Source organism: Vanacampus margaritifer, chromosome 2 (assembly GCF_051991255.1).
Source record: "Vanacampus margaritifer isolate UIUO_Vmar chromosome 2, RoL_Vmar_1.0, whole genome shotgun sequence".
Lineage (NCBI taxonomy): Eukaryota > Metazoa > Chordata > Actinopteri > Syngnathiformes > Syngnathidae > Vanacampus > Vanacampus margaritifer.
In genome coordinates, this window is record NC_135433.1 from 56,122,393 (window position 1) to 56,149,398 (window position 27,006).

The window sequence follows — 27,006 nt, forward strand, 5'->3', positions numbered from 1 at the left end:
GCGTGCTTCTTTAGCAACACTTCTGTGGTATTTTTCAAATGCACGCAACAACTCTTCGTGGCATCGAAACAAAGCAAAGAACCACCTCACCTTATTCATATATTTCTATGTTCACTTAAATGTAAAGTTTAAGGCACCCATGCACTTAGAGTACATGTCCATGTACACTGCAAACCCAAAACAGATTAAATCCAGAATCACAATTTCATAAACCATCACCGACGTGCACACATCGGATCACAAGCGAGCGCTTGCGTGATGTATTTCTCGCTGAAATCATTTTAATGTGCTATGTATTATTTGCAAAGTGCAAGGAATGGGTTTTATTATTCCCATTTAGACCCCCTCCCCCCCCCCCCCCCCCACACACACGCACACACATACCCCTCGGGGCTTGAGTCCGCTTGCGCTGTGCATATACAACATAAGTGCGTTTGTGAGCCGCCGGTTGTTATGGGGCCCAACAGACGGAGACACAGGAAGAAAGAGAATCAATTTAACGCGCCAAAGACTCCAAGTCTGATTGCGCAATGTCACCGGGAACCAGATGACGATTGTAAAAGTAGATTGGAGAATTAGCAAGAGAGGAAGGGAAATTGGAAAGTGGAAATGGGAAAAGAGGCAGTGAAGCAACACGCGCGTGAACACGCACGCGTGCGCACCGTCCTCTACTCGAAAACGGGTGAACGAATGCAGGCACAGAGCCTTCCCATTGGTCAGAGTGTGGTCAGCTGGTGCCTGCTTGCCTCCACCTCCCATACCCTTCAGCTCGTACCCCTCCTCACCCATAGCGCTTTACATACACACGCACACGCACACAACAATGCGCGCGCGCATGATGCCGCCTCTCCCTCTACCAGCCAGACTCCCCGTGTCCCCTCTAACCCTCATCAACCTCACCCCTCCTCCCAATCTGCGATAAACTAAGTGATAGCAGCAGCCCGTCGAACTGTCGCCTATAAAACACAACAAATCATAAAGTGTAGGCTGGGGAAGCAGATGAAGCAGGGCTGGAGGGAGAAGCGTTAGCTGCTAGCCGCTAGCCCCATTCTTCTCCTCCTCCTCCTCCTTCTTTTTATACCGCGTGCACATTGTTGTTGTTTCGCGCCCTCCTGTCCTGCCCTCTGTTCATCTCCTCAGTTATTATCCACTTGCTTTGCCTACTGTCCTCATGAGTTCCTATTTTGTCAACTCCTCTTTCCCCGTTGCGCTATCGGGAACGGCTGGAGGCGGGCAGGCGGCCGAGTCGTTCTTAGGTCAAATCCCCCTCTATTCCTCTGGATACGCCACTGACCACCCGCTTAGACATTACTCGGGAGCTGCAGCCGTCACCGCTGCAGCGGCGGCAGCGGCGGCGGCTTATAGCGCGAGCGGTGGAGGCGTGCAGGAGAAGTCCTATTCGGCTTCGACCTACTACCAACAGGCGACCAACGGAGCGTATGGGGGGCATCGGACAACGGTTGGTGCCACAACTGGAGCAAATGCGTGTGACTATGCGACAGCCGCGGCGGCGGCAGCCGCCACAAGCTTCTACCAGGACAAGGACTACGCTTGCAGTCTGGAGGAGCATTCCCTCGCTCTGGGCCAGGATGGCGTGCACCGCAAGACGGACTGCGCCAGTTTGAGTGGCAAGGGAGTCTTTGGTGACACCATGGATGACAAACAAGCGGGGTCAGCTCACATTTATCCGTGGATGCAGCGAATGAACGCCTGCAACGGTGAGCTTCCCTTTCACTCCAACGCATCTTCCTTGCATATTTTATGAACCCCGTCATAAAACTGACGTTTGTTTCCTCTTTGAATTTCTCCCTTTCCTCTTCCTCTTCCTCCTCCTCCTCCTCCTCCTCCTCCTCCTCCTCCTCCTCCTCCTCCTCCTCCTCATCCTCCTCCTCCTCCTCCTCTCCCACGAGTTGTTTTATGATCGCCGTTTGTTGGTCCGTCAGTTACTGCTCGCTAGTTTACTGTGCATCGTAAAACGGGTTTGTTTGGCTTGGAACTGTAAGTGCAGGCCGAAGCTGCTACAGTTATACCGAGCACACAAGAGGAAAGAAATCAGATGATGGAAAAGGGGTTCTTCAATTATACCATCAATTATATCTGTCTCTAATAATAATAATAATAATAATAATAATAATAATAATAATAATAATAATAATAATAATAATAATAATAATAATAATAATAATAATAATAATAATAATAATAATAATCTTTTCATTGAAAAGTTAACAATAGGAGTAAATAAACTAGACCTCCGAGTCATGCTGACACAAAGCCAAGACGACGAGTAAAAATATGCTAACAAACAAACGGAAATGATTGTTAATAATGCACATTTTTTTGGTTCATGATCCCTGCCCTGTCGTCCAAATATTGAAGTCAGTTTGTCCTTGTTTTTTTAATGTCTTTACATATGCGTGTATTGTAGATCATACATTTATTTTTTTTGTTTCAGATGAAATATGCCTGACACGTGACATTTAAAACCTAACATCCCAACCCAATACATTTTAACTGAACTAATGATGTGTTGAAAGCATTCACTGTCGTCAACGTGCTATTCATTTCTTCAACCCTTCTTCTCTTCCAGGGACGTTTGGCAGTCCCGGCAGGCGTGGGCGGCAAACGTACACCCGCTATCAGACACTCGAACTGGAGAAGGAGTTCCACTTCAACCGCTACCTGACGCGCAGGCGGCGGATCGAGATCGCGCACGCGCTTTGTCTCACAGAGCGCCAGATTAAAATATGGTTCCAGAACCGGAGGATGAAGTGGAAGAAGGAGAACAAACTAATAAACTCTTCCCCCTCCTCTTCATCCACAATGAACGGGGTTGATGAAGAGGAAAAACGGACGGAGTAGGAATACGCTCATAAAGAATAAAACTGACTCATAAACAGGGAAGAAGATGGTAGAAAATACATTCTGATTAATCAATCCATTCTCCTCCCCTTTCTTAAAGCTCATGAAAGTCCTCCAATGCGCTATAAATCTGAACTCAAAACTATTGGAAAACATCCATGCGTTTATTTGCATTGTATTGTTTACATGAGAAGAAACAAAGAGACATATGTCCACCACCTCCCTCATGATTTAATTCAACTTTTAATAGACCCTATTTAAATATCTGTGGTCTAAAAGGAGAAAAAAGACGGCGCCGGAGATGGTAAAGTGGATATGGGCGAGATGGTGCATTTTGCTTTGTGCATTTTGATGGTTTAAAACCAATTAGTAACAAGGAAGCCGTTTGGGCGAAGATGCTGTTTAACAACACAATTCATGTTACATTCCAAAAAGGTGTTGAGTTATCTCTTTTGACGTCTTTTTTCTCTAGGCACTTGAACGTCGATCATTGTACCCCATTGGTGATTTGTTTTTGTTTAAAAAATAATAATAATTTACCAGATTTTGTTTTTGTTAGATTACACGATAAGGAGAGGAGACACAAAACCTAAAACGAATCTAAAACGATGTATTGTTTGGCACTAATATTTATGTACTGTAAATATATATATAAGCAGGGTCAAAATCCCTAGCTACATAATGAGCCTCAGCATCATTTTGTAGGACAGGGGGAAATTAAAGTAACACTTAATGGTTTTACTTTATCAAGCCGGGTGGAGGTGTGCGGTGGGGGATAACATAGCCTATTGTTGTTATTCCTTAAACTACCTAAAATATTCAGGAATGTGTACATTTAGAAGTTGTATATTTTATGGGCTTTTGCATTGTGTAGTTATTATGTATGTGTTTGCAAGTATTTAACAATACTACATGTCCAATAAAGTTATAAAGGGATGTATTTAAGTGTTCAGGTTATTGCGAGGTTATTGCTTTTTTTCCCCATACATCAATATAAAAATATAACAATAATAAGGATAATTAAATTAGATAAACGAGAATATATATATATATATATATATATATATATATATATATATATATATATATATATATATATATATATATATATATATATATATATATATATATATATATCCGGACAGATGACACGGGGCAATATTGCCGGTAGTTGTGGTCTGAGCTAATTGATGAGCTGGCCGATGCAGGCGAAAGTTGACCTGGCCTCGAGCCGAGCAGCCAGACACGTCACCCATAAACACACACTTCACCCAGACAAAGTGGACAATGTCCTTCCGACCCTTTGAACCTAGTTGTCCCCTGCGTGACCGGCGTGCGTTCCATCCCGCAGGATGAGGACTTGAGTTTAATTAGTAATCGGGCGCATTATTATTATTATTTTTACTTCATGTCATTGTCGACGTAAAATAAAAAGCATCAATGAAGAGAGATTTCGCGTTATTGAAATAATAAGGCGACTTTGTTACATTTTAATAGTTTTGAATGGAAATATGCTCCCCTAAAGAGTGCATGCAATGTGTGGGTTGTATTGGGCAAAAGTTTTGTTCTTGATGTATATTGTGAATGCTTGTTCACAAGATGTTTTATTTATTTCTTGAGCTTGGGGGACAAAACGTCTGACGAGTCAGACAAAAAAATAACTGTCAGTTAAAAAAATAATTAGTTATATTCCAGCAAGAAATTCGACTCAATTAATGTAGTGAGTACTGTATTGTTGAGTCAACATATGTGGGCCTCTGCAAATTTTATTGGCAGAATCTATGCCTATATGATTTGCCAATTTCGTCAAATAATAATCAGAAAGGCTGCTTCAATTTACTTCTGGTAAAACGTAGAACCACGGTTCATATAATTTACATTACGATTACAACATTAAGAGAATTTATGTTCACAGTTTAGTAAAAATGTAAATCATAATCGGCACTAAAAAGACTTGAGCAGCATCAGTTGGATTGAACTCGCAACATCTAATGCACCACGATGATTACATGTTACTTTATACTTCAAAACATGTTTATTATTCCATGGATAAGTCTGAAAACTTGAATTTTTTTTTTATAGCTGACAATTCATTTTTACGTGATAGTATTCTATTTCCAGCAGCTTGGCCCTATACACGGCAAGGATTTCTCTTTTTAACCCAATAAAAAAAATGTCGGTTCTAACTATAGGTGCACGTCATTGTGTTGAATGACAGAGTGACAGAATGACAGCGTGAATGCAGTTTAGTTAGGATCCACCTCCAGGGACTTGAAGGCTCTGCCATTGAATTGCATCACACCTTGGAAATCAATTAATCATAAATCTACACATTCTCATCCAATGCGGTAAAATCAGGTTAAACATTCTTCCCTATCTTGCGGATGGAGGGAGGTAGAACGCCAAAAGAAAGACAGACAAAATATTTATTTGATGTAGACCTTCAAGATTGAATAACAAATAGGACAGTAAAGCATGTTAACCAAAAACATGTGCCTCACTCCTTTGCATTAAAAACAAGTCCGCATTTATTATTTACCTTGGTTGGTTGACTTGATATTTTAATTATGCAGGCTCCCAAATCGATGGCCAATGATAAGTTATTTTCCCTTTCATTTTAATGTCTGCAATAAATCCAAACAGCAGTAGGTGGCACTCTGAGCTCAACTGCAGTAGAGTGTGCAGTGTGCGCGTGTGTGTGAATGACAGAGAGGGAGGGTGGGAGAGATTGCCCCCACCCATGTCTTTATCATTAGAAACCTCAGAACATGAATTACCTATCCAAAGTCATCGGGGAGAATTTACGGTGGGTCAACAAAACTACGTGACTGCTTCCATCAGCTCTCTGCCCCCCACCCCCACCACTTCCCCATCCCATCCGCCCTACCTACTCAACCCACTCCCTCAAACACACACTCACCACCCCACCCCCATATTTGGACGGCGCATATAGCTAAAAACCCAAGTACAGTGCATCGCCATAATTCACTCATATACTGTACATCATAAATCGATGAAAGTAAGGACCTCAGGAATTCCTACAAATTAAGATACCCTAGAATTTAAAACTCTAAGCGCAGCTCTCCAAAGCAACCTAAATGAGCTCTTACTTTGTAAACTCGTTCTCAGGGCGCTACCCAAATGGCCCCGACTACCAACTGCTAAATTATGGACCCGGCAGCGATGCATTGAACGGCGGGGCGTACAGGGATCCTTCTACGGACGCGATGCACCATGCGACTGGCTCTTACGGCTATGGCTACAATGGCATGGATCTGACGGTCACCAGTCGGGGAGGGGGGAACTCCAACGACTCAAACACCGAAGGACACTTCGGGAGAGCTTCGGTCGTTGGAGGCTCTCGGAGCTTTAACCCCCTGGACAGTGAAAGGAGTTTCAGGCAGTCGTCCAGCTGTTCCGTTGCCTCTGTGAGAGACTCCATCTCGTCAACTTGCGGAGACAGTAAGCAGAGTAGTCGGAGCTCGTCTCCCCTCTCCGTACAACCAGGAAGCGGTCTGTTAAGCGCCCTTAACCTGCCCTCACCCGTGTCCGGCGGAGGAGCGACACAGCGGTTCACGGAGCTGAACGAAAACGCAGCAGAAGCGGAAGAAATGCAACACAACAACCCTGGCAGAGGCGAGCACGTAACACAGCCTGTACAGAAACAAGAGGGTGGCTCAAACCCGGGCAGCACGACAGGCAGCGAGTCTCCACAGATATTCCCCTGGATGAGAAAACTGCACATTAGCCATGGTACAAGCGTGTTTATTTTTCCAGCGTTAGCCGCGATACAGTGTGCTCGGTGCACTTTGCTTTTATAACACTTTTTTATTTATTATTAAAAATACTGAACAGTGCATAGGCTATAGGCCTATGATCAGCTGCAGACTTGTTGCTACCAGGGAAACCTGCATCAAGATCCCCCAGAATATAGATTTACATTTATTGTAAGAAAAAAAAAAAATCAAACTATGCGGCGTTTGTAACATTGTAGGTGGCGCCATGTTTCTTATTCCAACAATTTGCTTTTATCCTTAACTTGTGATAGAACACTAAATCAACAAGGCATGCATTTTATTAACCCTCAAGCATTCGTTTTGTGCTTTCATTTATTCATTGTCTGTATTTAGAAGCCAGCGATGCGAATCGTTGCCCCCGTCTTTTTAGTTTAGAAAATTCCACAAAAGTGTCGTAAATCTGCCAAGAAAGCGACAAGCCGGGCAATAAAAGCAACGGGAGAAGTGCAGACAAGACGCAGCCGGGTGGGAAAAGAGGACAAAAAGGCTTGAGGCCAGCAAGGCTTGAGGACGGTTGCTGCTTTGAAAATGCAAGCTTTATTTTACGTGTGGGCACTTTATTAGGGAAGTGAGGGAGAATACGGGGCTGGATGAGACACCCCCGTGGAACGACTGGGGGGGAAATGGGGTGACAGTGAAGGAAAATTACATTATAAAGTAAGGCCTTTAGTCTGGGAGAGAATGCAATATAATTCCGTTGTTCCCAGCCCTTTTATTTTACGGTGAATGCAAATAATTCACTTATATGCATGCGTCTATGGGTCTATATGCATATTTAAGTTAATTTATTGTGAATCACTGTCTTGCATTTATTCCTATTAAAGTTCATAACGTGCTAACAGACCTCCGTTTTCCCGCTTCGCAACCTTCAGATATGACGGGCCCCGACGGGAAACGTGCACGGACGGCGTATACCCGCTACCAGACGCTCGAGCTGGAGAAGGAGTTTCACTTCAACCGCTATCTGACGCGCAGGCGGCGGGTCGAGATCGCTCACACGCTTTGCCTCACCGAGCGCCAAATTAAAATCTGGTTCCAAAATCGAAGGATGAAGTGGAAGAAGGACAACAAACGGAAAAGCATGTACCTTGGTACTACCATGTCAGCCTTCCAACCTTAGGAATTCGCACAGGCTGGTATTTTTTATTTTAAATCGTCCCTCCATTAGGCAAGAATCTCATCAATGGAAAATACACCAAGACAACAAAGAAGGCAAAAAGACTCCGGACCAGACTATAAAATCCATATCCGGTATTCAGTACACAAATAACCCATAACACTTCATTTGAGACACAGTACTCTATACACCAACGCCACACTTTCATTTCTTCAATGGTGCAACTGTGTTTTAGGTCAATGTTAAAATGTTAATGTGGTACTTGCATGTGTTGTCATTTTGGTAAAACAAATCGTCTTTGAGATAGGGCACAAAAAACAACAACAACCTTGCATACATGTTTTAATCATCAGTCTCTAATATCTGTTGTTTGTTGGAAACGGTTTGTGCTCAAAGTTCAAATTTTAAGATGTTTATTTTAAGTTGAGCCTCCAGCCATTTACTTCCAATACAGTCTCAATATCCCCATAGCTATACGATGTTCAAATCTACTCTGGAGTTTTCGTTGTTGTGCATGTTTAAATGCATTGTTAAACTTCTAACTCTTCCGGTGATTTTGTCCTTTAAATTCAAATCTAAGTGTTTATTATTGGCATTAATACTGTAATTATATGTACCTATGTGTAAGTAAAGTGTATTTTAAATGCATGGCTGCTGTGCATTATTAGCACCTGGGAAATAATAATGATGAGTTTTATTGTGAAAAAAAATTAAAATAAATATTTTTGACACAATGTTGCTATTGGGCTGTAGTTTGCATCCATGCTGAGTTGTGTATTACCCTCCTACACCAAATGCAAATTACAGCACAATCATTACCAAGGGAGTATGTTAAATGAGTACCTTTCTGTCAGTATCAACAAAAAAAGGGCATTTGTAAAGGGATGTTTGATAAAGCTGCTGATGTTTCTTCTGACCCAATAGAACCAAAAACAAGAACCAAACGTCCACCAATATATCTTATTTATGGCATGAATAGAATGACGATTGTGGACGATACCCAAATGGAGCATCATGCTTTTGCATGAGGTTGGCTCCAAAACTGATGTGGCTGCTATTTTTATTTTGCAGTAGGCCTACTGCTCTGGTCAGGCTTAGAACGAAATGCATGATGGAGTCACATCACACTCTCCTTCAGCAAATAACTTTAAGCTGATATAATGGCACGTGGAGAGTTCTATCAAATACTAACAGGGGACTTTATGCCTGGAAATAAAGTAATAATAATAATAAGGCGTTATAGTCTTTTGAAATTGTTAACTGCTTGAATACCCTGCTTGCCCCAGAGTCTGCACCTCTTCCCCCAGCAGCTTCACAGTCCAAAGCTAGTCCGTCACCAAACAAGGTGTTCCAAACACACGCAGAGCAGTGGCAAATTTCATATCTCCTTTTCAAATATGAGAAAAAAACAAATTGCTCTAAATTCTGCTATACTTTAGAGAACGTAGCTGCAGTTGAGGCAGTAAAATGCAAAACCTTTAAAACTCACCGATTGATGTAGGCCTATACTTTCAGTCTCCTTTTGTTTCTTGCTTTGAGAATCATCCGTAGTACAAGAGCTATTCCTGCCTCTGTTCTATGCTCATGAATTGAGATATTTCCAAGCTATCCTCTGCTTTCAACAAAAACGGACGCAGCTTTGACATTTACATGTTGTGTCAAACAGATGAATGCTTTTTATCTCCGAGTTACATCGTAAAGTTCAGGCCTGCATGGCCTCAGACTGATACCGCTCACTGGCTGCCCACTGGTCACGTGGGGTCCATAAAGCTAGTTTTATGGTTTTGGGGAGTTGACATTATACAATATATTTCACATTCTAGAAAACAAGTGACGGTTTAACTGCTTCTCGGGGATCCTAAATGGGTCGGTAATGTAGAGAGACAGAGCAGCAGAGGGAGGGATAGCGGCTAGCGAAGACGGGCCTGCACTCAGGATGGTCACTGCTCCCGCTCGGGTCCACACGCAGGCTCCGTAGCTCGCTCGGTCATGGTCGCTGTGAATGCTGGGAAAATCGGAAGGAGGAAGGGAAGAAGGCACAAAGTAAGTACTGTTTATGCGTTGGTCGCTTGGGAAAAGTAAGACAGGCATGTTTGACTACAATGTCACTGTGTGTGTTGGAGAAATATTCCGTATGAATCCGTTCAATTTATGGAGACTTAATTATGCAGCATACCGTGCACGACATGATTGATTTTCACTGCCACCAAACACAGTAGTAAGTAAACATTTGTAACACAGAGAACATATGTTGTTTAGCGATATATGTGCCATCGTGTGAACTGGAATTGAGCAAAATTGTAGGCCTTAATGCAAGGCCTTCTTATAATGGCATGAACTTTAAAGTTGAGTGTTTCACGTTAGTTCACTACGTGAGTTTCCTGCGCCTGTCGGTTGTGACTGGCATGTTGGTCCGTTGAAATTAATCATCTTATATAAAGAATATAGGCTATTTATCGTACAGTAATTTGATGTATAAATAACTCTAAATTTTACAGCAACTATGTTTTGGCATGTATATATGTGGATTACAGGTAAATACTGTAAAGATTGTCGGGTTTTGGCGGAAATCTCTATAGGGGGGAAAGCAATACCGGAGCAAGGACAAAAAATCAGGGAATTGGTGAGTAATATTTTAGTGCAAGGGCAGTATGTATCGTCTTCACAGCGCACTTCTCTAGGGATTACAGCTCATTAATTTATGTACTTGGCTGCAGAACAAGGTTTGATTTTATACCGAGGGCGGCATTGTGAATGAATGGTTAGCACGATCACCTCGCAGTGCTGAGGGTGAGAGATCGAGTCTGGGCGTACCTGTGTGGGTTTTCTGGTCTCCCACATTCCAAAGACATGCATGGTAGGTTAATTGGGCGCCCTGAATTGTCCCTAGATGATTGTTTGTTTGTTTCTGTGTGCCCTGCGATTGGCTGGCAACCAGTTCAGGGTGTACCCCACCAGCTGGGTTAGGCTCCAGCAACCCTGCGACCCTTTTGAGGAATAAGCGGTTAAGAAAATTGTAGGATGGATTTTACAACAACATAATGAATATTCATTCACAAGAAACGGTTGTAAACTAGATTACAGTAAATTGCTGTAAAAGTAAATACAGTAAGTAACTGTAATTTATATACAGTAAATAGTTGTAAAAATACATTCATATACTGTGATAAATTTTCACAGTAATTAAATAAGATTTCACAAGAATTAGTTGGCAACTTTTTTGCCTGTTATTTATTGTAAATTCTCCAGTCAAATTGTTACAGTGTATATATCTCATGCAAGAAGTGACTGTTAGGCAATGATTTTAATTGCATAAAGACCAAACAAAATTGACATGAAATGTAAAAAAACAAAAACAAATTCATCCATCCATCCATCCATCAATTTTCTTACTTCAGTCATTTTAAATAATTGTCAACAAAGAATGTAATTTCAAAATATATTTTCATCCAGTATTAGGCCTACTCTGTAACTATTCAGTGTAATAGGATAACATGATTTTACAATCAATGTCTCCCTGAGACTACCGGTCACGTGGCACTACCTACACCGACGCAGCTTACGGCAAATGTCCACCATGTCAATTATTGGTGTATTGGTGACCACTCTGATTTCTGTGAGCTATACATGCTAGCAATTGGAGTCTTGGTTATTTAATCACTATAGTTGTAATTATCATTTGCGCTTTGATTTTAAATGAAATTTAATAATCGCAACAGAGCTAACAAACTCAGTTTACGTACCATTCCAATTCGTACAGAAGATAAAAGGGGTGCATGGAAGTGAAACAATAAACTTAGTCTGTGCAAACATGCAGTGCATGCAGTCTTCAGTCAAATTGAGTTGTTACCTCTAAATGCTTCTACACTTTTGGCCATGTCATTTTACCCTGTCGCGGACTTTACATATTCTCTATACCAATGGTAAACTTTACATAGGCTATAGTGTATACTTGAAAATACACTTTATATATGTTTTTATTCTTTAACATTTTTGCTGCTTGCAACATGCTCTAGTCGAGGCTACACACTTCACATTTTGACTCGCACCCTTTTAGTTTCTTCACTGTGCTCCTATATATATATATATAAATAAAAAAAAATTAAAAAAAGGAGTGCCAGGAAATTTCGTTTCAGTAAACAGGAAGACAAAATCTCCTCTTTTCCTTTTATATTCCTACTTCCTCTTTTCAAAAGGAACCCCCCATAACAGGTATCTCCGACCCCCTTGGACCGAAATACACGGAAACAAATGACTCACGCTCACCCGCACGCACACACATGCCGCAGGCCTGTATATGAACCCGTGACACAAATAGCTATTTTTGAAGCAAGCAAGATCATGACATGAGAAGGCATTGAAGCAGTATAGCTCTTTTGTCTTTTTAGAGTGTGTGTGTGCGTGTGCGCGTGTGTGTGTGCGCATGTGTGTGTGTGTGTGTGTACACAGGCAGCTCCACCCAGCAGAGCTGCTTTTCCACCATTATTTGTATTATGTGCATAAACTATTTTGCTCCTTTGAGCCTGTCCACACTACTAACTTGGCCTTCACAGGTGATGACGCGTGGGGTGAGGAACACATATGACTTGGCCCCTTGTTTCTTTGCATTGCAGAGGTGTGTGTTTGTCTAGGAATTGGACACTATTGTGGAGGAGTGATCAGTGTATTGTTACATTTGAGGGACTTGCACGCGGATATAGGCATGACTCTGGAATGAATGTTGGTCGTGTTGCAGTCTTTTTTTTTCTTTTTTTTTAACCCTTTTTTGAAAGTTCGTGCATCGTTTACGCTTATATTACGCGCTTGGGCATCCAAGTCACAAAAAACTCTCATAATTCGTTCGAGGAGTTTTTTTTAAATGACTTCAAATCCAACACAATCACACACACCTTGCTCTAAACATTCCGCTCCAGTATAATTGCTTTGTGAACTGTGTGTGATGACGGCTCATGAATAATGGAGCAAGCAGGAGTCATTGCGAGGTCACCAGACAGGCTCAGCCGCACTGCACATGCGTGGGCGTGGGAGGAAACGGTCATCAACCCCCCTCCCGTGTGTGTTTGTACATGTCACTTATACGGAGGAACGAAAATACGCTAACAACTCACTGCTTTTGTTTGTGCATCAATGTTCCCAATTTCCAGGTCACAGGGAAAGGAAGTTTACCGCAGGCAAACAAATTGCGTCCCAGGCCAGTTGGATAAATACATCACACAGATTTGTTAAACAAAGGAGAGCTCACAACTAGACAGTAGGTAGTTATTGTTGCGGGTGGCAATGTGTACATTTAAGATATATGCGTATGAATTTCAGATGTTATGTTCAATACAGTACCTAGTATTTAGTAGCCGATTTGTATTTTGCAAACGCAGTGTGTCTCACCCTTTATTGGTCCTATAAAGGCAGCTACTTAACGTGAGGAAAATTTCACGGTAGACCCCACCATGAAAGAACATTTCACAGAAAATAAAAACACTAAAATAATGATGCCCTTTTTTAAAAATAAAAAATGTACTTGTCTGATGGGTCTGTTTAATTGAAGATGGAGTTGATATTGCAGGACTCAAAGGGCCACAGGTGGATATACTCAGGTAGGCTCTTCTGCCATTTAATGGAAGAGCATTTTCATTCTTCTGCTATAGACATTATGGGCATAAATAGATGAACATAATGCAGTACTCAATAATAATTTTCAGGCAAATGACGTGAAATTGAAAATGTTCTCACGGCACTCCTGAAGAAGTCTCGCCACGACACCTGAATCCATCCAATCCTTTATAGGCCTGCAATGAATTTGGTGGTATACTGGAAATCTGTTCTGAGGAATATCCAAAGGATGCAGCTCTCCCCTGCTGCCACCAGAGACCGCTTTAGACCAGGAGGACAAGATGAGCCATGCAGTCCATAAACTACAAAGAGCCTAACTCCCATATCCGTTAAAATCCACACGTCAGTCTCATCAGAATGTTGCTGGATGTGTAGTGGAGTGTAAATAGAGGTGTGTATTGAATTATATCTTGGAGTGTGAAGTGCAGAGTGGAAGATAAGCGTGTTTCATTTGGACTCTCGTTCAAATCGACTTTAATTTGGTGGTGGTCTCATTCCAATGTAAAACCTTGCAATGCCGCAAGTCATTCTTTTCACCAGGCTTCTCGCCTATATAGAACTATAACACCCAACCTTATTATCAGAGCAGAATTCCTGGGTGTCAACTACAGCCCGGGGGAGAAAGTTCAAGTAGTTGAAGGGTCAAAAGTTTACTGTCGTGAGTGGGTTCCGCCCTCGCAACGCACTCTTCTCCAAGCCAATTGCTGTAAGTCAAACACAAAAATGGGAGGGTATGGAGTAGATGGCTGAAACGCTGACAGGAGGCAAATGAGAGGTGAATACATGACCTTCCTTTTTTAGGGACAATGTATTGAGTGAGTGAGTGTGGGGTGAATGGAAAGTAAAACTGAGGGGTCGGATGTAGAGGGCTAAGGTAGCTATAGGGTGACATGGAGATGGTTTGGTGTGGGCTGCAAATTTTGCTAACACCTGCTAACATCTGTAATTTATGAATAAGCCCATGCATATTTCCCCCTAAAAGCAAGTATTACAGTCTTCTTTTTCTTCTTCTTTTTTTCTTTTTCTTTTTCTTTTTATTCTTATTCTTATTCTTATTCTTATTCTTATTCTTATTCTTATTCTTATTCTTATTCTTATTCTTATTCTTATTCTTATTCTTATTCTTATTCTTATTCTTATTCTTATTCTTATTCTTATTCTTATTCTTATTCTTATTCTTATTCTTATTCTTATTCTTATTCTTATTTTAGTAGTAGTAGTAGTGTACTCATGTGGACTGTACAGATAATCTGAGTGCTGAATCTCATGCAAGGAGAGATGCGGTTAATTTGGTTTCTTATTACACATGACTGAATAAAGACATCATATACGTAATAAATTCTTATCTATAAAGTAAATTGAGCGACATGTAGCCTACATTATCAGTCAATTCAGGTATTCATGCAAACATGCACTTTTATTACTACACAGTAAATTCTGTTGTGTAAGTTTGACTCTAGTTAAAGTAAATTTTACTCTATTTAGAGTGGGACCAAATAGACCCAGTTTAGAATAAAATGTACACTTCTTAGAGAGTAAAATAAAGAATTGAAAAAAATAAATAAAAGTCACTTGGGTTGAGGAACAAACTCACGACCTTCAGTTTGGGAGACTGTCACACCACCTGAGCTATGCCCCTCGTACTGATTGCTTTTATCCAAGAGGTGATCATAAACATCATTTTTGGTCTTAGAGTTAGGAAGATTCCATCTGATCCGAGTTGTTTACTAGCACCTAGCAGGAGCTGCGTGGCTCAAGTTGATCTAGTTGATTCTAGTTGATTGGCTGTCTCCCAAGCTGAAGGTCGTTATTTTTTTCAATTCTTTATTTTACTCTCTTCCAAGTGTAAATATTACTCTAAAACTGAGTGAGTCTATTTGGCCACACTGTAAATATGTCAAATTTACTCTACAGAATATACTGTGTATTTTTCTGATTCATTATTAAGAAATAATAAAAAAAATATTTGACTTCACACATACTTTTCAGTCATATGGCAACCAACTAACCGATTTTTGGTGTTGGAATATGTATAATATTGTTAGTCATTTGCATAAGGAGAACACAATTCTGAATTGCAGCCTTTATTCGCTATATCTTTGCCCAACAAGTCAGCTTCCTCATTTATAAAATGTCGGATGCATTGCTAAAAGTATACATTGCATCTGGACGCCGTCTTTCCTCTTGGTTCATCCCGAGTTCACCACATGGGTTTAGGTCGGATCTCCCTGTCATGCAGCCTGAGTGATAACCAATCAATGGGCGTTTTTTTCTTAGGCTATAAGCACCATGCCATTTTATCTAAGAGCATACCATCAAACAGGCACGATGTATGCGGGAAAATGACAAGAACAATTTTGTGAAATGCGTTAAGACAAAGATGTGCACATCTGCCCAATAATCGATTTGAATCCAAGTAAAAAATATTATATGTTAATTAATAAATAAACAAAAAAACAAAAAAACAAAAAAACAAAAAAACAAAAAAACAAATAAACAAAAAAACAAATAAACAAATAAACAAATAAATCCTCCGGAGATTTTTTATATTTGCACTTGATATTTTTTTATTTCAGCACAATTAATGTTTTTTTCCCCCCTTATAAATATTTTCTCATTTTTCTACACGAATCTAAAGCTACCGTGTGTCATTAATTGTTTCACGACAAAAGGAAATGAGAAACGACATTCGAAGAGAAGACAAATCTGTTTTAGAGAGCGATATAAAGACTAGCCCCCACCGCAGCCATTGGCCATTTTTCTTCAAATTAATGACTCCCAACTCAATTTGCTATGACAGAGTGAGCGAAAATCACAATGCAGAACGAAGGATTATGCGAGAGAGATTGGATAAGTGGCAAAAAGAAAGGGTTCAGACGATGGAAGGGTGGGGTGGAGATGGCTGGAGAGAGGTGGGGGAAATAAAGGGTTGTTGTTTTTTCGGGGTGAACGGGAGGTCAGTAGTCACTATGACGTTGAAAACAGGGGACGAGCCTCGCCCGTTTAACAAAGCGTGTGCCTTACCGGCAGATTAATTGGAAAACTTCAGTACACACACGCACGCACGATGTGAGTGAATGCTTTGGAGAGTACACATTCAGCAGCCCTGAGCCCCAGCTTGCATTAATAGCTAGCAAATACTGCAAGGAACCTGCCAGACTTGTGCCCGGTCCGAAATGGCGATCGCGTCACATGTTGTGCACTGCGGGAGAATCATGTGGTGGTGTCACGATGCTCCTGGAATATCATCAACAGGGCGTTTTCAATGTTATTTTTTACAGTTTGCTCTGGCGGCTATACTGAAGAATATTCTCTGTGCGCTTGTGGGACTGAGTGCAGTGTGGAAAATTACAACGAATTCTCATCTCTCCTTCCAGTTTGTTGACACCTGGAGATGTCGACGGACCGTCTCAATGGATGGCAGAGAAAGCATGCTGAGAATACCGGAGTTGCCTTTGTCAACAAAATGAACTCCACCCCCCTACCCCCCTTCAAAAAGACAAAAAATGGAGCAAGAGGATGGAAATTGGCTAAACGCGGAGCCGGATTGGAGAGCTACACAACGGTGAGTATCGAGAGTCTTGTTGGAGGGAGGGTGGGGATATCCCCTCTTGTCGTTAGTGTTTATGTGCCTGCATGCGTGGATCAGGTGGTGCAGGTGGCGAGAGGGTATATCACGTGCTGCAGATCCTTCTAGGGCGCACAGCTGTGGCGTCTTGCAATTAATTACAACGTATAGCTGTGAGTTTAATTTCCCCCACGTGCAACCACCATTGTGTTACATACAGGGCTAAAAATTCATTTCCACGCCCCTATTCATTTTAATCCCAAACAAGAAGGTTTTATATGTCATGTTTCGTATGTTATTTTATTTATTTTCTATAGTCTAATGGTTTGTTGCTATTTGCGGCTATTTGCGCGTTGATATATTTCCCTGGCCTGCGAATTTCAAATTTTTCATTTTCTTCCTTTCACTCTGCATAACAAAATAACTGGGAATGGGGTTTATTTTTCAAATCACATGCGCAAAGCTGCATTTTTCTTATTTTCCGTTGCCCCTGCTTTGTCCTCTTGATAATATTTCAAAACATTGACAACTGTTTTTACATATAAGAGCCACTCTCTCTTTTCACTGTATTATATTAATTTAAATTTTACTTAGTATGTAACTTTAATGACTTGGATATAAATAATAAGCACATACGTAGCCTACACACATACACACGCACGCACGTATGCACACACACACATACACATCTACACCTTAAAGAATCAAGGAGCCTGCTAAAAAGTAATATAATAAGTTGTTGTTATATGTTCATACGGATCTCCGATATATATATATATATATATATATATATTAGAGAGAGAGAGATTTGTAGAAAATAAATTTAAAATTGATTTTCAAAGATTGATAGCCACTGTTGCCAGATACAACACATTACAGGACCAAAAATTAGTTTTGCATTTAAGCAGCATACAGGTTCGTATTAACAAAGGCCATCTTCTCCCTATAGGTGCTATAGGAATAAATTGTAAATTGCAAATAATACCGTCATTTCAGAGCTATTTTTGCAGAAAATTATTTTTAAAATTTTTGTCTGTCTGTGTATACGGGTCAAGTTTCAAGAGCTTCTGTATGTTTTTGCATTAAGCACATACAAAAGGATGTGACCTCACTAATGATGTCGTTTTATTTTTTTATGAATTATATCATATTAATAGCATAAACATAATAACACCAATGAATATCGTACGGATTAAATACGTTTTTTTAATTCCGTTTTTTGTTGTTGTATTCATGTCATGTTTGGATAGTAGGTTGGGCTTCTGAGGGACTCTGGTAACAAACTGACCTCTATGTGAACTCCGCTGTGCAGCCTAAACAAAAGCTGTTGCTGACAAACTTGACATAGGCAGGGAAGTGTCACAGCACATTGATCGATACCTGCGATGATGGCAGAGTGGGAGGTCAAGGTGAATGTGCCCGCACCTGGGAATAGAATGCAATAGTAAAATGGCTGATTTTGTGCACTGAAAAAAATGACAGGGCGGGTAGGGGGGCGGGGTGTGTGTGTGGGTATTTTCAGTTCCGTGATGGATTGTATATATAATATATAATAATAGTAATAGTTTATTATTATTATTATTATTATTGCAACATAATAAAAATGCATGTAAAATGTTTCTTTGTTGTGATTAATAATTACATTATACTTAAACAATTAGCCTACTATTATAATGACATTTTTTCCTTGCTATGTGCTTTGCATTACGGGCTATAATTACGTATTATTTTTTACTGTGTCAGCCTGGTAAAATGCAACCCCCGGGCCTGATGATTTAGTTTGTGTTTGATGAGACTGAGGCAGTGCATGGTGACACAGAAGCGAGCAATTTATCAGAATCTCGTGAACAACATATGATTAAAGTTCAGAACAGCACAAAAAGTGTAGGCGTACACATACACACACGTAAGAGTCTTCAGTTGAGAGTACTAATTATCATTTGACGCTGCCGAAACCTGAGAGAGCCTGTCTTCTATATCTACCCTGTAGATCCGGATTTGTGTCAAATTCTTCAAAGCAATCACAAATTCGCTTCTAGGGGAGTATATAGTAGATTTATACACGACGGCATCGATGGACACTGTGAGAATAGCTCTCATTATTACCTCGAATTTGAGATAATTTGCCACCAAAGGAGGCCTTTAGGTCGCAAGTGATTTGTCAATTATATTTGTCCAGCGTTTTTTTGTGTGTGTGAGTGTGTGTGTGTGTGTGTGTGTGTGTGTGTGTGTGTGTGTGTGTGTGTGTGTGCGTGTGCGTGTGTGTGTGTGTGAAAAATCCTTCCAATTATGAGTATTTTTTTGTTCTTGTTTCTTTTTAAACTTAATTCAAATATACACCACTTTAGTATTCCACAGGCCTTCCCCCGGTACACTTTATTTATGATTTGTCTTGTTGAAAAATGATGCGACCGAACAGTCGATTTTCTTGAAACAAAGGAGTTGTATGTCTCCATCATGTGAAATGAAATAGCATTTGGAGACACATTAAAACGTTATTCTGCAATTATTGATGCTCCATAATGTTCTTTTGTTATTAGGCATAGTTTTATTGGTCCATGCATATAAAATATTATTCCTAAATGTGGCATTAGTATATGGCTACATGTTGTATATCAATATTCATGGCTATATTGAGAGCTACATATAGGGACTGGAAAAGTGAAGCTTTGCAGACATTGAAATGTGGTGTGCATTAACCGTGTCAGGAATATTAAAATGTGCGCGTGCATGTGAGTGCGCGCGCGCTAGTTTAACAGGTAAACAGAAAGAGCACAAACGAAAGAAAAGAACGCTGTCTTGTTGCTAATGAAAAGGCCTTCAAGCGATTGAAGAGGCAATATAATATTTATTGGTTGATGAATTTTCCCTATCATGATATAGATTTGTCTCTAACAGGCACAGCTTTTGGGTGGCCATACAAGAGTATATGCCATTGCCATTCTCCTACATTATCAGTTACTTACAAATAATGAATTAATAGGAAAACAATGATAGACTATGTTCACATGGCAATAAATGATCAATGAATTCTCTGTGATGCACATTTCCAAGAATTAGCTGGAAACTCGTGATTTTGTTGAAGTTGAACGATGTCCTGTTATAGTGCTGCTTCTCTTTGGAGGCATGTCATGTTGAGGTGGGAGGGCAGCATGCATGAGGTGGGATCGAAGAGGGAGAAGAACGAGAGCACACAGGCCGTGTGTACACTTAATCTCATTTCCTTGTCCACAGCGCGCCCTTGCTCGTGTCCCATTGGCTCGCAGTTGTCACGTGGCCGCTTAACTTTGTTCACTTGACAGAGAGGGTTCAGCGGAACAGGAATGACCGACGAGTAAAGGGATGAGATATAAATTTAAATTATATATTAGCTTCAATTCCACATAACGAGTGGCGTTAATGGTCATGAGCTCCTATTTGATCAACTCCAACTATGTGGACCCTAAATTTCCACCCTGCGAGGAGTACTCACATAGCGACTACCTACCCAGCAACTCTCCGGACTATTACGGCTCCCAAAGACACGAGCCCATCTCCTTTCACCCAGACTCTGCTCTCTACCATCACCAGCAGCGAGCGGAGCCGCAGCACGCGCATTGTCAGCCCGCCTCGGCGGCGATGCCCCCTCGCGACCTCGTCATTCCCCAGATGGGAGTTGAACTGGACCGGGACTCGGTGACACCCAGCCCGCCTCTGTCGCGTGAGGAGCCGCCTCACGGCCAAAACACGTTTTCACCCGCAAACACTAAAAAGGACCCCGTGGTGTATCCGTGGATGAAGAAAGTCCATGTAAACATCGGTAAGTGTTGCAGTGCATACAAACTTCCTTCTCGCTCTCTTGATCTCTAGTCCAAGTCCACGCTCGCCGTCGTCTTGGTGTCCACGGTCACAATCTACGGCTTCCTCTCGGTTCGACTTCGACTATAGTGGTCCTTGGAGATTTATGATCGTCTGTTTTCACGGCCAACATAATTACACCCTCCATAAATTTTTATTACACCTCTACGCTGAAGTGCCTTTTTGAAGTCCGATCTCAGGCTCGAGTCCTTGCTTTATGACAACCCAGACTGAACTCATAAGTTAGGTTTTATGCTGTGGTAATTTGATTTTAAGTGGTAGGTTTGTATAAACCGTGCGCTCCACACTGTCGAGCCTTCCTTCCCCACTCCATGATCCAGGGGAGGGCAAGTTTTATGGCCGCTGAAATATTCCTGTTTATGGAGCTCACCGTAAAACACTAATGCAGAGGCAAATACCGCCATCTATTATATCTTTTCAGTGTTGTCGTTGCCTGCATGGCTGTCTGTACACGCGATTTGTTCTTTCCACGATGTTAGCCAATGTCTGGAAACACAGTGCAGCTATAATGTAATGAGATTTAAAAAAATTATTGTAGTCATGATCGTACCCTGCACCTTTATGCCAAGGCAGACAATCAACGCCCCTACCATGTCCTCCAATTTAAACGAGAGGAGGACTGTCTCTGCACTGCGTCGTGGCTGTGCTTCCTTTGTTTATCCCATCATCAAAATCAAAACCAAATTCAGATGATCTGATTCCATGCATGGCCAGATAGCACAGCTCTTGCACAAAATGTCGGCTACATTTAGCCGTCAGTTTTATGTCAAATCGAAACATCTTTTGTCACTGTGTCAGGGGAGCATTCAAGAGCACGTGACCACAAAGGCTATCTGCAGAAACAGTTGTTTTTTATCAATATAAATTAATTCGTGTCCATTATACCAGTATTAATATTTAGAATCACAATATTTTAATTGGCCCGAATTCTAACATTTTTATTTGTAACTCCCACCACTACAGCTCCGCCTGCAGACCGTCTGCACTGTATTATGATGATGATGATGATGATGATGATGATGACGATGATGATGATGATGATGATGATGATGATGATGATGATGATGATGATGATGATGACGATCATTATTGTTCTGATTGCTGTAGTAACAGGTTCCTTTCTTCTCTCGCAGTGAGTTCAAACTACACAGGAGGCGAACCGAAGCGCTGTCGGACAGCTTACACCCGCCAGCAGGTTCTGGAACTTGAGAAGGAGTTCCACTACAGCCGATACCTGACGCGCAGGCGCAGGGTGGAGATAGCGCATACACTGTGTCTGTCAGAGCGCCAGATCAAAATCTGGTTCCAGAACCGACGAATGAAATGGAAGAAGGACCATAAATTGCCCAACACCAAGGTTCGCTCTGGGAATAACGCAAACGCCCAAGCTTTAACTGGCTCCACTTGACCACGTGCAGAAATCGAGTCCATGCAGCTGCTCTTTGCCGCATAACTGCCATCCAAATCAACGAAGCTGTAGATAAAAAAACAAACAAACTGTGGACCGGAGTAACCTTCACTGACTTGAAAGCCTTTGAGCCTGTACATCGTCAGCGATGTTTCACATTATGGCGTTGTGGGAGTTCACCTTTCACTAAAACTCTCGACAATTAGGTTGACTGAAAGAAGATGCAAATCAATTGTGTCCCACCTTAATTACATTTCCAATGCATCATGTTTTGTGTTGATTCGCCCTTAAATTATAGCCTATCAAAACACTCGATTACACGGTAAAATATTTCATAACGTCAAATTCGGAAAAAAATTGTTCATTCAGTGGCTGTAAAGATAAATCAGTGAAGGGATGGTGAATGGATGGGAATGGAACTAAACGCAATTCTGCCGTTTTGACAGTTGTTACAAGCCACTTGCACGATGCAACACGCAATGTAACCAAGCTATCTTTCTATCAAGATATAGATAGTAACACACTGTAAATATACAGTAAAACAGGCTAAGCTCTGTCCTTTCTTCCCAAACCCAACACTTTTTTTGTTTTTTTTAAGAAAAGCGATCAATATGTATATGATATTTATTGACCAAATATAGACTTTTAATTGTTTCATTTCGTTTCCAATGCTCAGCATTGCTCGCAAATGGTTTACGTTTTGTTACGACAATGAGAAGGAGCGCTCTTTTCTGATACGTAACACAGAAGTGCAGAAATAGACTATGACAGTTTAGCAGATGCCCAGACACTTTTCACACAAAAAATCGGTTGCACATGATTAATATGTAAACTGAAATAACTATAAATACATTTGTAAATAAATATGTTAGTCTAACACATTTCAATCATGTGCAACCGATGCATATGTTTGAATTAAGTAAATCCAAAGGATTTTTTAAATTGCAAAATATGTCCAAAGTATACGCACTACAAATACAGCACTATAGAAAATGACCTCAGCTGCACTTTGGCAACGTTTTCTTACATCATTCAATGAAGTTACGCATTTTCAAGCATTCTAATTCGGGGTATTATAAGACGAGTTGTATAGAGGACATGCTGCAAATATTACTTGCAACGAAATGTTCTGTTGAGATCCTTTGACCTTTTCGAAATATAATGTCATATTGCTCTATTCAGAGACATCACAAAAAATAAGGAACCCTTTGTTGCAGGTCAGAACGATTTTTTCTAAATACGCGCACCCCTCCCCTTTTTATGTCAATTATCACAACTCTTACTTTTATTATGCTATTTTATTTACATTCCAAAGATATGTTTTTATTGTATGTATATATATATATATATATATATATATATATATATATATATATATATATATATATATATATATATATATATATATATATAGTAATAATAATAATAATAATAATAATAATAATAATAGGGACAGCGTTGCACGTGTTACCTCACAATATTGTATGTTGCATCTGTGTTGTCTTACTTTGCTATACGATTTGTAAATACAAAATAAATACATGTATGGAAATGCGTTGTTTTCCAATATGCTCTATTTTCTTCTCAGAAAATACAATTTTATTTTTTGATATGTTCCCTTGATTATTATTTCACATTGGTTTTTAAAAATGGAATAAACTTCGGCTTTGCCTTGACAGCTGTCATCTGAAGCAAATGTGATGTTGAAAGATGTGCATAAAATACTATTGTTCAGTATGATTTCCCCAGCAAAAACAAAACGCGAATTGTCTTGAGAAATCAGGGCTCACGATGATTAATTTTGCCTTCCTGCTCGTGATCTTGGTACATTACGTTCTGTAATCTTGTTTTAAATCACAAAGCGTCCTCTGTTTCGCTCCCTTTCCCTCGTTAATTTAACGGCAGTGTGCGGCACAATGACACACTGAATATGGGACCATTTCGTTTTGGATTAAGGAAAAAAAAAATTGGTTGTGGTCTTCATACATAAAAAAATGTGTTAATGAATATAATTTCTGCAGAACCTTTTACTATATTGTTCCCAATATAAGCGTTATTGCGCATGTGTGTTTTACCACCCCCCCTTCCCCGCCCCCTGTAATGTAAAAAAGGGAGAGAGTCGGCACCATAGCTCAAACCCTGACAAGCAAATAGATAATCAACAAGACGAATGACTTCTTTTGTAAGGCTCGGCTCCCATATTAATTCTAATTTTCTTCTAGAGCAGGTATCGAAAAATAAATAGCAAGAGAGGGTGTGGGGCGAGAAAATAGCATTCCTCTCGATGAACTTTAAACTAAAAATGTGCCCCCCAAATTGGTCCACTCGTATTCCTCAGCCCAGAGAAGATTCTCCATTACATGTTGGCTGATTTCTCCGTAGGCCTCTTGCCAGAGAGACTCCCTCTGCCCATTTATCTATTTTCTTCCATTTATGAAAGTCTATTGGAGCGCAAAAAAAAACACGCCCCGTATCAAATTGCACGCGTACATGTGTTCGAATGGCCAACAAAACAAATTAGAATAGTGTCTCATATACTTGGATTCTGCTTGCATCTTTACGTACCTGTCCTGCGCCATGTACAAGCTCGTTTAACTGAACACACTGAACGCACTAATAGCATTCTGCTTCAAATACTTTTCATCTCCGTGCTTTATACTACTTGTCAAAACACAATTTATGCATTGAATATATACCATGTCAAAAATATATTCTGCATAAACATGCCTATATTTTATTCAGTCGTAAAATTAATGTTCATCTTTGCATAGTGCGATTGGAAGCATTTAGTTTTCAAGCTCACATCAGCGGGACCTTCTGTTGCTTTTTTTTAACGAGGGTGTATTTTCGTGAGGATGTCCTCACCCTGTGAAACGTTCGCCACCATTATTGGGAAACAGGAGAGAGAGGACGGCTCCGACAAGAAAAATGTGAGAATTATACAAGAAACAATCATTAATCACTTGTTCTTCTTAAAGCGTCTTCTTTTTCTATTGTCATATCGCAGCCTTCTGTCAGGAGGTGCGTGGGGCCACGGAACAGAGGAACAGAAGAAAAAAGAAAGAAAACGTCTTGGAAGACAACCAACCCCCTCCTCCAACAAAACACTTAACACTCAAGAAAGAACACTTTTTAGAGCCATTCATTCAGGGGCTATTTTTACGCCCTTCGAGAACTTAAGAAAGAAAAACAGTGTTCCTGCTCATTGGAAAGAAGACACATATAGGGAAATCTGTATGGAGAAGACTTTCAAAAACGAGGTAAGGCCTAGAAATTCCTTTTTAACATCTCCGCTTTCGTATTTTGGCTCTCTTGTTTGTTCAGTGACGACTCGGTGGCATTTTCATGGTTTTATTGCCCTGTGCGCATTTGGTAGAATTCGAGGAATCGCGGTTGGGGCTTTGGATTTGCGCGCGTGTGTTCGTCTGAGTGCGCATGCGCTTTTCTGTATAGGCTACAGACCGCAGCTTATGGTGGTTGTGTTTTTCTTGTTCCTTCTGTGTTTATATAACATGTGGACGCCCACCTTTGCGTCAAAAGCGTCACTTCTACATTTGTTTGCCACTCACATGGGCCTGTAGGTGTTTTAACATCTGTTTTATTGCGTAATATGCCACTTCTTGCATGTGTTAATGTGAGTTATGATTTTTAATCATATGTTGGCCTAACCAGAAAGACCTTAACAGAAATACAAATACAAAAAAAATAAAATTGAAAACAAAACATCACAAATTGATGCTGGTTAGTGGTTAGCTATACTTTCTAAGTCCAAGAAGGAAAAACGATTACATTGTTGTTGTTGTTTTAAATGACTGTAAACGAACGCGGGCCGGGCCGGCTTTCTTAGGCCTCTGTTATCTATTGAGCAGAGCCGCTGCCTGACCCCAAAATAAATCAATCTGAACTGGATTAGAAATAAAAGGGCAGAAGCTCTGGTCTGTCTCAAGGGGATAGAAGCTATCGACGGCTAGATTCAACTCTCGGAGAAGCGAGAGAAACAAATGGGAAAATATGCAGTTGCTACACCGAAAAGCAGCACAGTGTGTTGTGGATTGACGTTCGGTCAACGGGGCCGCGGCCAGAATGGGTTCAAACAGGGGACACGTTTTTCTGACCGATGAGGTCGAGTGACTCTGAAGCAAGCGGCTGACCTGTGGTTAGCCCCCTCCTTATGTTACCCGCCTTGACCTCGCAAGAGCTCTGCATCCTCCGCTTATTCGGACATTCCCAGACCTGCCGAGCCCCCTGGCCCCTTAGTCGTAACATGCCGAGTTTTAAAGCACTGTAAACCGCGGGCAGTCAGAGACAAACTGCCATGGAAGCCAATCACCTTTATGGGGTAAAAGGGGGGTCAGTTTCAGGTCACCGTCGCGGCTAGATTGATAAATAACTATTTGCACACATATACAGTTGATAAAAAAATACATAATGTCAACTTTATTCATAGAGCACTTTGAAAGACAACCGCAGCTGAAACAAATTGCTTATAGGCCTGCATAAAAATGAACTGAAAATAAAACAAATAGACACTTAAACATAAGATAATTAAACATTGAACTAAAAGAATCAAAGCAATAAAAAAATTAACTACAATTAACAAGTAAAACGATAGACTACAAGGGCAGAAATGTGCGTATTTTGAAAGCCAAGGAATAAACAGGTTTTTAAACAGTTTTCCACACATAGAGGCCTTCAGGGGTGTAACGATAACCAATTTAAATCGGAAAATATAATCTTACTGAATCGTCCTTCACTAGAGATACACGTACACCGGTTAGGCCTAAATCGA

General features: G+C 40.6%; 3 protein-coding genes across 3 annotated transcripts; all 3 read left to right on the forward strand.

Moving 5' to 3' along the window:
* Positions 1 to 1,008: 1,008 nt before the first annotated feature.
* Positions 1,009 to 3,695, forward strand: LOC144043862 (homeobox protein Hox-B6a-like). Its single transcript, XM_077557898.1, has 2 exons — positions 1,009 to 1,718; positions 2,591 to 3,695. The coding sequence occupies exons 1-2, from the start codon at positions 1,172 to 1,174 to the stop codon at positions 2,860 to 2,862; spliced, it is 819 nt and encodes a 272-aa protein (XP_077414024.1). The 5' UTR covers positions 1,009 to 1,171; the 3' UTR covers positions 2,863 to 3,695.
* A 2,104-nt stretch (positions 3,696 to 5,799) lies between these two features.
* LOC144043693 (homeobox protein Hox-B5a-like) lies at positions 5,800 to 8,445 on the forward strand. The gene is made up of 2 exons (XM_077557594.1): positions 5,800 to 6,615; positions 7,532 to 8,445. Exons 1-2 carry the CDS (start codon positions 5,961 to 5,963, stop codon positions 7,777 to 7,779), a joined length of 903 nt encoding a protein of 300 aa, XP_077413720.1. The 5' UTR covers positions 5,800 to 5,960; the 3' UTR covers positions 7,780 to 8,445.
* Positions 8,446 to 16,924: 8,479 nt separating this feature from the next.
* Positions 16,925 to 23,525, forward strand: hoxb4a (homeobox B4a). The gene is made up of 3 exons (XM_077557595.1): positions 16,925 to 16,948; positions 20,186 to 20,750; positions 21,943 to 23,525. The coding sequence occupies exons 2-3, from the start codon at positions 20,351 to 20,353 to the stop codon at positions 22,215 to 22,217; spliced, it is 675 nt and encodes a 224-aa protein (XP_077413721.1). The 5' UTR covers positions 16,925 to 16,948; positions 20,186 to 20,350; the 3' UTR covers positions 22,218 to 23,525.
* Positions 23,526 to 27,006: the final 3,481 nt, after the last annotated feature.